Consider the following 14,171-nt stretch of genomic DNA (forward strand, 5'->3'; position numbering starts at 1 on the left):
AGAGGACTCAGGCTTCAACCCAATCAGCACAAATAAGGTGGTACATACAGGTAATAACACATGAATCATTAAGATTTAGCATACGTTTTTCCTCTTGCAAATGTTGGCTTAGCCTGTAAACCCCCAGTCATAACCATGCTGTACTTCTGTAAAATCTTTAGCAAAAACAGAATACCTGTGCAGTAAAGAACTAATCTTGCCCAAGGAGAGGTTTGGCCTTTGCACCTGGGTTCTGGGAGGTAACCTCTAATCCCACGCACTGTCCTGCCTGATAAGAGTCTTTATTTACCTGGAGGCTTAGAACCATGAGCTCTAGAGGATCTGGAGACTAAGGCTGGCCATGTGGATGATCAAACAAGTCTAAATGACTGTGTGTCGAGACAAACTCTGTACACTGAGGCTCAGGCGAGCTTCCTTGGCTGGCAACACTCTGTAGGTATTCTCTCACATCGTTACTGGGAGAAATAAACACTGTCTACACAACTCCATTGGGAGAGGACAACTGGAAGTTCAGGCCTTAGTGTCTCTAGACCCTGCCCTATGTGCCTCTTCCCTTGGCAGATTTTAACCTGTATCCTTCCACTGTAATAAATTCTAACCACGAGTATAATGGCTTTGCTGAGTTCTGTGAGTCCTTCTAGCAAATTATTGAACCTGATTGTGGTTTCAGGGTCTTGGGAACCCTGAAATTGCAACTGGTGTCAAATGTGAGGGTGTTTTTTGAGACCTCCCAAATCCTGCAATACCTTCATTCAGTTTGTTGAAAGCAGTGCAAAGCAGTGGTTAATAGCAAGGACTCAGGAATCAGACAAGCCTGTGTTTTAAATCCCCAACTCCACTTGCTAGTTAGAGGACTTCGGCGAAGTTAACTTTTGATCCTTAACTTGTTTATATGTAAAACAGGGACGTAATATTCCTTTAGAGAATTAGGTAAGATATACATATCATATATATACATGTGTGTATGTGTGTATTCCTTAACGCAGTGCCTAAAAGATATGCACTACAGATGGTAGCTATTAATATTAATGAACAAATGTAATAAGTTTCACTAAAGAAGGAAATAGCAAGACCTTCACAGGTATAATTTACTGACTGTACTGGATACTAGAGAATTTAAATCACCACTTAGAAGCAAAGCACAAGTTAAAAAAACAAACGTGCATGTGTGTGCGCACGTGTGCGTATACGTGTGTCTTTTCCAAGAGCCTCTGATACCAGATCTAAGTAGGCACATATCCTTACCTTGACATAGTAAGTGGTGAGTACTTTCCGAAGATCAAAGACTTGAAGCATAGAAGCAGCACTATTGTCGGTGATGCTATAACCCTCCAAAATATACTTGGTGACTATCACTTCCCAAGCTAGCCAGCGCTGGCTAAATGCAGCATTAAATGAAAGCACATGAGGAATATGGCCAGGTTCACAACAGCAAAATCCTTCATCTTCCTCAACACCTTCAGTAATGGCCTCCACTTCCCGTTGTTGACAGTAAGTACCTTAGAGAGAGAGAGAGAGAAAGCACTTACGACAAAGGGGAAAGAAACATGAGGTGAAAAAAATATGAGGTGGAAAAATGAATGCTTCAAAGACATAAGAAACTTAGAAAAGAGACATTTTATTTATAGCAATTGAGAGTATGCGACTGATCTGCCTTAGACTGTCCATTAACAAACTGCAGCATGCTCCAGGAAAGAGGCATAGTATATATTCATCGCCTGCAGAATCCTAATGTGTACTAGCACATTCAAGGTTCTGAGAATTTGTGCAATAAGGCAACCTTAATTTTGATCCATTGATTCCCCAATTTTTCAAATTTGGGTTTATAACTGCATTCATATCAAATGAAGACCAAATGAGTCAACGTGTGTCTCATGAAGGTCTGAGTTAACTCAAAACCGGAGGAGTGGAACGAAAACTGAGTCATCCCAGGGCACACGATACAGACAGACATGCAGAACTCAAGAGAATCTGGGCTGTATTCTCACCAGCACTGTGTCTATGCTGCAAGCAGAAATAGTATATATACATCCTACTTACTTGGCTATACAACTTGTAATGGTTCACTATAGTTTAATATTAAATATATAATTACAATTTTTCTCTGTTGCCAATTCCAACAATAAGTGGATAAGATTACATTATTGGCACTTGAGGCTTATCTGCTGATGAAGTTTCAATTAGGTACCAGGTCTGATTGTTCTGTACTAGCAAACAATTCTTTGAAATTACATTCTTTTATAGATGATACTTATCTAATAGGCATTCTCTGCGTTAGTGTTATTGAAATGAAAATAGAAAATCAGATTAAATATAGAATTAGATACACAGCCATCTATGCCAACAAAATACCATCCATCACATTCATGTTAATTTTTATTTTGTTCTGTGGTCTTGCTTCCATTTAATTTGTAAATTCCTTATAGGACTATAGAGTGATTATAGCTAATTTTATAAAGGCACATATTAACGTTACATTATAATAAAAGTAAGTGGGACTTCATAATAATTTTTTTCTTTTAAAGAGGATATAGACAACGTCCATATTTAAAACACCACTTTGAGAGAAAAAGATGCCATGAAATTTAGCCCCGGTTGGTGACGGTGGTGGTGGTGGTGATGGTGGTATGATGAACGATAAGACTGAGAGGTAAGCTTGGCCAAGCTAATGAGCTGTACTGTCGAGAACTCTAGAGCCTTCAACAATTTTATTATTTCATTTCTTGTTTAATTATGTTGACGAGCACTTCCAAAATAGTGTTACATAGTGGTGAAAAAACTTTGTCTTGAACCTGACATAAACAGGAATGCATGCTGTGGCTGACCATTACACATGATACTGACTACAGATACACATATACACTTTTTTCAGAATAAGGAAGTTATGTAGTTTTATAAAGTACTTTTGAAACCAATAATGAAAATGAAATTTAACCAATTTGCTTTTAATAATTAATTTAAAGAATGAAAAACGGCTGAATTGGTGAGGGATACTTAAAAATAAAAGTACTAAAAAACAGTACTGCTGGTTTCTCCTTACTCTGGGCTCTGAGGATTTTTGTATCTATGGTCATAAACAAATTAAACTATGGTTACTTTTTTAGCCAGTTCAGTCATATTTTGACATCAGTATTACATTGGTTTTGTGCAAGAGAGCCTTGAGATATTTTCCTTCCTTACCCACTTGCTAGAATAGATTAGAGAGGGCAGAAGAATTATTCAATTTCTAGAAGAAACTTTCTGAGGCTGGGTCTTTTAAACTATGGCAGGAAGTTGGGTCTATTCCTTAGGTTTTATATGTTTTTACTTTATTTTGTTCATTGTGTCATCCTTCTGCAAAGTCAGTCAAAGGTTTTTACAGTAAAGGAAATACCATAACGATAGCTGTATTTTGTGCAGATGACTCTGGTAGTAGTATACAGAGAAGAGAACAGGCAGGAGTGAATTCAGAGGTTTGACATTTTCTCACGAGAGACAGAACGAGGTCCTTGTTCAGAGTAGCAGAATAAACAGAGTAACTGAATTAATGTGGGGTGTTTTCACTCTGACATACAAACCCCAAGAATATTTTCTACCCCAACATACCCAGTAATACATTTTGCTTAGAAAATGAAGTCAACAATAAGCACAGAAGTATTAATAACTGAAAAAAGAATTTTGAGATTTGGAAAGGGATTCTAGAGAAACCATTACTAATTGCTTCCTGGATTAGCTAGATCCTTCAGTCACTTCATAGTGAATATAACTGGTAAAAAGTAATACAACTAACAATTATGAAAACCAGACATGTTAAAATTAATTTGAGTAAAAACTGAAAGGAATCCAAACAGAATAAAAATGTTTGACCTATAAAGTTTGACCTGAAAAACCACACTTGGTAGAAGTAACATTTAAAAATATATAGAAGTAACATTTACAAACTTGGTAGAAGCTGTAACCAGGAAATTCTGATAGACAAAAAACATGATTGATAACTCAAATATTTGACATAAAATTTACATGGAAAAGAATCTTGAGAAGATCAGTAAAATGAAAATGGAAATGAAAACTATGAAGGTATTTAACCAAGATCTATAAAAAACTGATCAAGAAATTTTAGTTAAATGTCACTTAAAATTTAGCATCCACTATGAGAGACAATAAAATCAAAGGAATTAAATTGGCTTAATGGAGTATACATCAGAAAACACATCAAAATGCTCAGCAGATCCAAATATCTGCCTGGCAAAATACTGCCTGACAACACTCTTAATATTTTGAGGGGTAGGAGGTAGATGAAACAGGGACTAACCACTGTGAAGGAAAGAAAATAACCAAAGATCACAACAGCATTTGAGCAAGAATATAATCATTCCTCATCAAAGTTCTGCAATGAAGAGGAAGGAGAAAAGACTATTACTTAGATTACTTAACCAGTCTACAAAATGATCTTTATCATATGCTAGCTGCTGTGATAGGTCCTGCATATACAATGATAAATGAAGCAGATAGGACTCCTGCCCTTGAGGAGTTTATAATCTACAGCAAAGGTTTACAAAATACAGCCCTGGGCCAAATCCAAGCTAAGAGTGGTTCTGATATTTTTAAAGGGTTGTTTCAAAGAAAAATCAAAGAAGGACATGCAACAGAGAATGTGTATGGCTCCAAAAGCCTACACTATTAACTATCTTGGCTCTTCACAGAAAATGTCTGCCAACCCCTGGGCTACAGAAGAAATAAACTTTAAACAAATAAATAAATACAAAATTAGAGCTCTGCTAAGTGCTAAGGAGGTAAAAACAGGGTAATATGAGAGATAATCATGTGGGACAGGTGGTTAGAGACTAAGGCTTCTCTGAGAAAGTGACAGTTAAGCTAATTCTTAAAGATAATTAAGTAATTAGAGGTAGAAGATTGGCAGGAAGAGGGGAGACGTTTGGTACTTTCTGGGCAAAGGGAAGGGCGATAAGGAGGCCTTAGTAAAGAATTTAGCACAGCTAGGACACTGAAGGAAGGCCAGTGTGGCTACAGTGGACGAGGAGGGTGCTACAGAGTAAGGTGGAGAAACTGACAGAGGCCAGATCTCACAGCTGTCCATAGGATGTGTTAAGGAATTTGAATTCTATTTTAAATGCAATGGAAAGCCACTGAAAATTTAAAGCATGGAATGGAAAGGACATAACTGAATTTGCCTTTAAAAAAAAAAATCACGATGGCTGAATGAAGAATTACAGGTATGGCCTGCTATTGAAATTCAGCATGAGTTCAGAAAGTAAGGGGGTACTGTGTTCTCAAATTGATTTGAGTTTTGTTTGACAAAGGGTGAGAGTTTGGATGGCAAAGGATTTATCCAAAATTTTACTTGAATCTATTTGGTACCAGAGAGTAAAGTGGGGAGAGTGAAAATTTGGATCAATTTTTGATTTGGACAATTTCTGATCAATACGGTGAAATGAGCAGATAAGAAGGACCCCCTTCCAATTCACACACATAGAAATTCTGGATAAAATAACCTCCCCACAAATACCTGTTAAAAAAGAAAGTTAAATTAAAATCAAAAAGCAAAGATGAAATCTTCAGGTGCCAACAATTTAAAAAGAAGGTGAAGTTATAGCAGTGGTATGTGTAGTGGTAAGGGGGTGCTGGCTTTTGGATGAGGATAGATGGATTAGATTTGAACAGCATTGGGTTAAGACCCTAGAAGAGATGGAATTAAGGTCCTGGGCTTCTGACAGAGAGTCAGAAACAAACCATAAGACAAGAATAGGAGATTGTGAAGAAGAGAGAGCGAATGGGTTACAAATAAATTACAAATAAATAACAAACATTAACATTTACTACCTTGAGTTTTACACAAGTAAAATCTTATTTCCAATGAATGGAGTAACTTTAGAAAAGCACTTGCTCCATTAACAAAGATATTATCTAACAAAGGTGCAAACTTTCTGATTCAGCACCAGGGTAAAAATAAAGCTATAGGGTACAGCTCTAATTTGATCCTCTATTTAGACAAATGCTTTCTTATTTCCTATTTCAGGTTAAAAACACCTAAGGTACTTCTTAGAATAGACCAAAACACTGCTTGGATGCTTTCTCTAAAAACTCTCAAGTCCAAATGTTGCCTAGATTGGAAACACATGCATTAATAGGACTCCTTCAATTCCTATAAGACAAGTTTCTATTCCTGCTTACAAGACACTCAACTTACAGAAGTGGATAACATCAAGCTGGTATGTTTCCGAACGCACGATTTTCTGTGTAGAAACAGCTTCATTTGTCAGTATACAAAATTGTTGAAGGCTGGTGGGGGGATAGGGAGTAACTGCTTAATGGGTGTAAGGTTTTATTTCGGGTGATGAAAACGCTTTGGAACTAGACAGAGGTGGTGGTTGCACAAGATCGTGAATGTACTAAATGCCACTAATCTGTTCACTTTAAAATTGTTAATTTGATGTTATGTGAATCTCACCTCAATTTTAAAAAATTGTTGAGGACAAAGGCATGGCGGTTATATGAAAGTAACTTGGTTATAGCCAACCTCTGCCTCACAGCATTCTATGCTACCAGCCAGCTAACGGGCACGTGCAGCTGATCACAGTAGAAGACCAGCAAGAGGGCAAGCACAGAACAACAGAAATTCACTCTTACCAGGAGAAAACAAGTCTGTTATACACTATTGATACCACCTTTACATACAGAGCATACTGCAAAAATGATTCTTCTCTGAATGTGAAATTTGGAAAATTTGGAAAAAAACTAATAACTACTCTTTAGCAGCTTTTCTCATTCCAGAATTCCAAATACTAAGGACCTACTTTTATAACTTTTGATTTGAGATGTAGACACATCAAACTTAGATGTCACAGGAGTACGTTATAGAAATGAAAGGTGAATGTCTTACCTCTGAATTCAAGTCCCCGCAGCTGGAAGGTGACCAGCCCATTGCCTATCTCTATAAGGTGTACTAACGCATTGAGGTAGTCAGAGGCAAGAATGAAACAGTCCCCTGTACTGTAGTTTCCCCACCGTCCTAGGTGCAAATCACCACAAAGACTGTGTTGTAGGGATCTGGTTAAATGTTCATAAAAGATGGAATTCAGATTGTTGTCATCTGATCCTATAAGAAGGGATTAAAAAAATGTTAACTTTACCTTAAGTACCCTTTATAACAACAAACAAGATTGTTAAAAGTATTAAAACTAATTTCCAGTTAGGGTTGTATCTATAAGTTCTTTGACAAGGAAGATAATATACCCTTACAAGGGTACCCTGTACCCTTATAATACAGATACCCTTAGAATTTCTATATAAAAATGAAATATAGGATAATGGGAAAAAAATTTTCAAATTAGAGTTAGACGTAACGTAACCTCTCTGAGTCTCTGGTCCCCATCCATAAGATGTGGGAATTGGATTAGGTGAAATCTAAGGTCTTTTCCACCTCTTTAACAGTCCATGATCAAAATTTTCTATCACTGTCCAATTAACTATGCCTTATAATTAAAACCATGCAAGAGAAATGAAAAAGATAAAAGAAATTCAAAACTAGAACAAAAAGACATACTGGTAAAGGAATTGGGTTAAGTAATACAAGATTTGAACAAATGAGATAGTCCAAAACAAAGAGAAGTTGGTCAAAAAAACTCTGTATACTGAGATGTCTAATATTAGCTAAACAGAAATAAACTGTATACACAGAAACAGCAGTAAAGAACCACCTACAAATTTTAGTCATCCTTTAAGAAAAAAAATTAGGATAAAACATCACCCAATAAATTAGAAGACCATCTTTAGAAGTAACCCATCCAAAGCAATAATCTGTAAATGGGTGCCCAAAGCACAGAATTGAAGAATGGCAAAACATACTAAACTTAATAATTACTTTAAACTCAGCCTAACTAAATAAGAAAATAAAAGGGAAATCCTAGGCTCAAGCTTCAATAAAATAGTTGTATCTAATGCTGTCTGCCCATTACGAAAGTGTGCATATTAATTCAGGACATGGCCTCTGTGATATGCATCGTCAGCATCATAACTCCAAGCCCCCTACAGGGACATGCCAGAGCTGAGGTGGCTGTTATAGCTCCCAGAACATGGTAACGACAGTCATTAATATCAAATAACTAGTCCTCCTTAATCAAATTTATAATTACGAATCAATCTGATTACTATAATTTGGTTTCTCAAGCAGAGCATTTGAAGTAATCTGCGAGTTAAATGAATACAAATCTTCCAGTGTATCGGGAGTCATATTTCTTTAGTAAATTAATACACTGATATTCTGGTTGATACATTAATCTTTTATGGGTGGGGCAGTGAGATTCACCCTCTCTGTGCCAGATTACTAATAGGTGGGCCGACAAAAAGATGTTTCCCAAAGGACGAAACTAAGAACCAAACTTTAGATAATGGTAACACCACCAAAATGTCACCCACTGAAGCCTTATCTTGAGTGGCTATTTGGCTCCTCTAGATGACATCTCTGTATGTAATAAACTTAATGAAATTAACACTTATCTAACCATTTGGCGAAGCAGGGAAGCAAACATAATAATAAGTTCAGACTGCATACTCTTCAATACACCTCATCAGTTTTACTTTCACTGTGCTCTACTTTTTTAACCTATGTAAGAACAATCTTTCAATGGAATTTTTTATTCTTATCAGCATTCTTAAAATGCATTTTATAAAAGATGGGTATATAAATTTTAGATATTCTAATTCACGTATACTTTGCTAAAGTAAAACAAAATAAAGCGAAGGATATTTAGTTTTTCAGAAATGCCCTTTGGATTCCATAGAGGATTCCCAATAAGTCGGGAGTGAAATACGTATATAACGAATTCCTTAGACTTGCTTCTTTACTCACAAATAGGGCTATTACCTGGATTTCTATCAAGCTGGGAAGCCAATCTGGTATTTGAATGATCCACTCGTTTTGTGCTAAAAAAGGCAAAATGAAACATCTTTAGTAAGCTTTTTTATATTAAAAAAGTCTAACAATTAAAAGGGAGCAAACTATACAATAAAAGTTGAAATAAATATTATCGCTTTATAAAAATGAGAAAAATCTATGCGTAACATATTAATAAAGCTCTTTGATAGAACAATTTTAGGGGTAAGGATTTTTTACTCTTCCACCTCCATTATACATAAAGACAAGATTTTTCTTAACTGATGTTTCACCGAACAGTGTATAGAAAGACACTGAGTTTAATGTAAAAAAATTTTTGATCAGGATGAACAATGCATACTGTATACAGTTCCTAAAAATATATAGTGCATGAAACATTCCTTATAAGGGGAAGGTTATTAATGTCCAGAGGTACAGTGTTCTTTAGAACAGTGGTTCCCAAAATGTGGTCCACAGAACCTGAAGCACGACACTTCAGATCTTTCAGGGAGTTTTCCAAATCAAAACTATTTTCATAATAGTACTGAACTGTTATTCGCTTTTTTTCACTGTGTTGACAACTGCACTGACAGTGCAAAGGCAACACTGGGTAAGACTGCCGGTGCTTTAACAACAATCAAGGCAGTGGCACCAAACTGTACTATTTTTCACTGCTACCCATGCACACGAAAAAGCAATAAATAAAAATTCAAGTTTCCCTTAAAAATGTCCTTAACGAAGCAATAAAAATAATAATTTTGTTAAATTGCAGCCCCTCAGTACAGGTCTCTTTAATATTGTGTGTGGCAAAATACACATAAAGCACTTCTGCTGCATTCTGACGTAGGACGATTGTCTGGAGGGAAAGCATTTGTGCAACTGCTTGAAGTGTAAGTAGCAGTAGCTGCTTTTTTTTCCATGGAACACCATTTTCACTTGAATAAACTATGACTATTCAGACTTGAGTATCTGACAGACATTTCTCAAGTGAAGAAAGTAAGTCTGACATTTCAAGAAAAATAACTGATAAAGATACCTGTTGCCAATAATAAAAATTCAAGTTTTCAAGCAAAAATTAGAATTTCAGAAAACTTGCATCTACCACCATGCACTTGATAGCTTCCCAATACTTCAACACTTTTTTGAGGTTGGTGGTGATATGAATACATATATTTTTTAATATTGTACCATGAAATGGGTCAAAATTTGGAAGATCTACATTACTCACTGAGCCAGTATTTTCCAAACGATAGATAAAGATGTATCAATATAAGTGTATGCATGGGTAAAAGACCCATTCAAACTATAAGACATATCAGTGAATTTTGATGTAATACAGTTCCAAAAATTCACTGATATGGCTTTAGATTCCACATTGCCACTAATCTTTAAGAAACTACCATATGTCGAAGGATCCAAGAATATCCACAATTGTCTAAAAAGGCTATTAAAATACTTCTTTCTTTTCAAACTGTATGTCTGTGTGAGGCCAGATTTACTTTATATACTTCAATCAGAACAACACAACGCTACAAGAGACTGAATGCAGAAGCAGATAAGAGAATTCAGCTGTCTTTTATTAAGTCAGACATGAAAGAGATTTACAAAACTATAAAAACAATGACATTCTTCGGATTTTTTTGGTGGAATGGTAAATACAGTTATTCTTCATTAGAAAAATGTTATTTATATTAACATGTAATAGGTTTATTGTTGTTATTTTTATATTAATTCATTTATAATATAAAATGAGTTTTGACTTATAATACAATAATTATTGTACAATATTTATTATAGTAAATAACTATGTAGTAGATAAAACCCCTATCAACAAAAACTCTTTGGAGACGTCAATAATTTTTAAGATTGTATGTAAAGGGGTTCTGAGATCAAAAAGTTTAAGAACTGCTGACAAAGATGTTATTCTGGGGCTTCCCTGGTGGCACAGTGGTTGAGAGTCCGCCTGCCAATGCAGGGGACACGGGTTCGTGCCCTGGTCCAGGAAGACCCCACATGCTGCAGAGAGGCTGGGCCCGTGAGCCACGGCCGCTGAGCCTGCGCGTCCGGAGTCTGTGCTCCGCAATGGGAGAGGCCACAACAGTGAGAGGCCCGCGTACCGCAAAAAAAAAAAAAAAAAAAGATGTTATTCTGGACTAAATTTAAGTTGGTCCAGAAGAAAAAAAGGGTATAAATAACACTGAAATTCACCAAAAAGAGAAATACTATGTGTGATTTTAGGTAAAAGATCAGAGCAAAAGTTTCACATCCATAAGCCAGTTCATTGTTAAAAAGATTACCATTTTCACCTATTATATGTACCTATGTGTGAAAGTGTAGAGAGAAAGGCAGTCACGGAGCTGGCCAGTAGAATTACAAATTAATACAAGCTCTTTCTGAATCAACATGTTAATACATTTATAAGCCTTTAAAATGTTTAAGCTCCATGATTCAGTAATTCCCCTTTAGATATTTTCTTAAATTAAAAAAAAGAAGAAAAAAATTTGCAGATTACATACAAGGATAGTTACTAGGCATCATATTAAACAGCTAACCTAAGGAATTAAGCTTAAATGAAAATACTTTATGTACAAAGATGGTTATTTAAAAACCTATCCTCATGAAAAACTACAAATAACCTATAAAAAGTTTAGCTCTAAAAATAGCTACTTCTTAGAAAACTATGAGATAACTAATTATGACTGTGATAATGATGTAACAGTGTATAGCATAAAGTTTCAAAGTATTATTAATGTGGAACAATTCTAAGAAATAACATTAAAAGAAAAAAGACAGAAAAATGAATATATTTAACTAGGACTATGTTTTAAAAATCTTATAAATAGAAAAAAAGGTAGAGAAAATAGAGTATCCTCTGACTCTTCCAATTTTATATAATTTTGCAACTTTAAGAATATTTATAAAATTTTAAATATTTCAATAGAAAAAATGTTAACCATGAATAATTTATAACAATGCTGTCAATAGTTTTTCCTAGTAAAAAAGATAAAAACTGGCTTTCAAGTGTTGTTCTTTACTCACTTATAGTCTCTCTCCCAGAATTTCACAGGTCGAACATATGAAGTGATGAATATTGCACTTCCCAGGAAGGGGTTCAGTGGAGTAGAAAAGAAGGCTGATACGGCAGCCTGAACAAACAACATGGCTGAATCTATGGGAAAACTGGTTAAGGACCTTAACATTCATCTGACTGCGCACGCGCGTTCACGCACCTGCGCGCACGGCACACACACACACACACACACACACACCTCACAAACACATTGTAATTGCAGCAATTAGAAAAATGAGGTTCATCAGAGGAATACAGAAGAAGGTGTCACTGGACAGTATAAGGGGTAGAAGCAGAAAGACACAGCCAGGAAAGTACAGCCTGGCATGACGCTCTGAAGGGAGCCAAATAAATATGTGCTAACATGTGTCTGGTAAAATTCCATGTATCACTCTTGGGTAGAGATGGTTTTAATTTTCCAGAAGATAAAAACTAAAATTTAAAGATACAAAAGTCTGCATATCAACATCTACAAGGTCACTAACCTTTATGTTTACTTAGAAAGTACCTTTAAGAAAGGATGAGAATAGAAAATTTTGAACGGAAGTTTAATTACAATCATATCAATATGGAAAATGTTTTGAATGCTCATTCACTTATAAATATTTCTAAACACATTTTGTATATATTGAAAATTCCTGGACTTTAATACTCACATATATAAACATGAAATTTTTAATCAGCATTACTTAATTATGAAACCTTAATACTTTTCCCATGTTCAGATGATCTGTGGGCCACAGAAGTTAATACAAATTAGACAATCAGAATTGGTATAGGTGTGGGCTCAAAAGACTGTGAATTTTTGATAATTTATCACATAGTAACCTATATTCTATGCCTGTGAAAGGTTATGCCTACAAACCAACATTCTCATCAAGGATATGACTGCCCTTTCTTATCAACTTTTATTAGAAGGATACGGGGCACTGCAAAGGGCTGAGCGAAAGCATGGAAAGCAGAACCCCATGTAATTTGCCATGGAGCAATGTAAGTGTATACAAACTGCAATTTATAAAGGAGTTCCCAAAGCTGTAGGAGGAAAACAAAAACAATCAGTAAAAAGCTTACCATCAGATTTTTAAATTAGAAAATGAAAAACTTCTAAAATGATTTTCTTCCTAATAGGGAAATAGCATGGAAATTATTTGCCATTTGCCTCAAAGGAAAAGAAATATCACTGCCAAAACACTGAATGTGTTTTTAAGTAAAGACAGTTAACTGACTTACGGATTTATGTTTTATCAGTTTAAAAATTCTATGCTGTCTATTGGTTCTATTACTACTAACAAGCAAAACCAAAAAAAAAAAATATATATATATATATATATATATATTTTTTTATTCTGGCATTTCCCTCAAATTTTAGTGCTTTGTAAAATGAGTAAGTTTTAAATGCAATGTCAAAAGGAATTTGAAAGCAGCCAGGCAGGGGATAAAGTTGTAATTCAGTTGTCACTGTCTGTTTCCTAAGAATTTACTAGTGTGTATTAGGCATCTGTTCACAATCAGAATTGTTGTTGCCAATGGAAGCATAATATACATTTTAATCTTATTTCAATTAGGATCTGCTTTGTTGTTGAACATTTCTTCTACACTGAAACAGAACTATTGTGCCCAAGATTGCCTCTGCATGCTAGGCAATGCAAGGCCCCATTCTCAGAACAGATCACAGAATCTTAAAAGCAAGAGGTTCTGACTAATTCAGTGCCATGATTCAGGCACCAAACACCTCACATTTAAATTATTTAGCTGATTTACAAATGAACTTGTTTAATTTCCAATTTAAAAAAGAAATCACAACTTCAACCAATCAGAAAATGCAGATGAATCCCTGCACTCTTTGCCATGACTCAAAATTATGCCGGCAACCCTCGGTACTAATGGGATCAGGATGACAGGAAGTAAAAGCATCATGTATACTGTCAGATGCCATTGCAACTGCTTAAAAACAGTGACTCAGAACACTCTTCTGTTTCTAAATGGTAAACAGACTGTACTCAAATTTTGACTGTAATATTAAAGAAAAATGATATGTAATTACATGTTTAAGTAGTTAGTGGGTGAAAATAGCTTTGTATACATTCAGAGCAATTTTTTATTGAAATATTATTAAGTTGGTGGTACACCTTACAATGACATCTTAAAATAAATATATCTAAAGAGATCCCTTGAATATTACTTGCTTATTATCACTGTTAAGTTCTATGAAGTAACCATATAAAATGC

At 35.2% G+C, this 14,171-nt stretch overlaps 1 protein-coding gene across 2 annotated transcripts in view; it reads right to left on the minus strand.

Annotated features, from left to right (window-relative positions):
* The window catches only part of PCNX1 (pecanex 1), a 167,401-nt gene that overhangs the window by 26,918 nt on the left and 126,312 nt on the right, over positions 1-14,171 (minus strand). For both annotated transcript variants that reach the window (XM_065872992.1, XM_065872991.1), the window contains 5 exons: positions 12,866-12,974; positions 11,912-12,041; positions 8,864-8,922; positions 6,881-7,096; positions 1,246-1,499 (listed from right to left, as the gene is read on the minus strand). In XM_065872992.1, the coding sequence (XP_065729064.1) occupies positions 1,246-1,499; positions 6,881-7,096; positions 8,864-8,922; positions 11,912-12,041; positions 12,866-12,974 (768 nt within the window). The remainder of the gene's footprint in view (positions 1-1,245; positions 1,500-6,880; positions 7,097-8,863; positions 8,923-11,911; positions 12,042-12,865; positions 12,975-14,171) is intronic.

This window comes from Phocoena phocoena, chromosome 2 (assembly GCF_963924675.1).
Source record: "Phocoena phocoena chromosome 2, mPhoPho1.1, whole genome shotgun sequence".
NCBI lineage: Eukaryota > Metazoa > Chordata > Mammalia > Artiodactyla > Phocoenidae > Phocoena > Phocoena phocoena.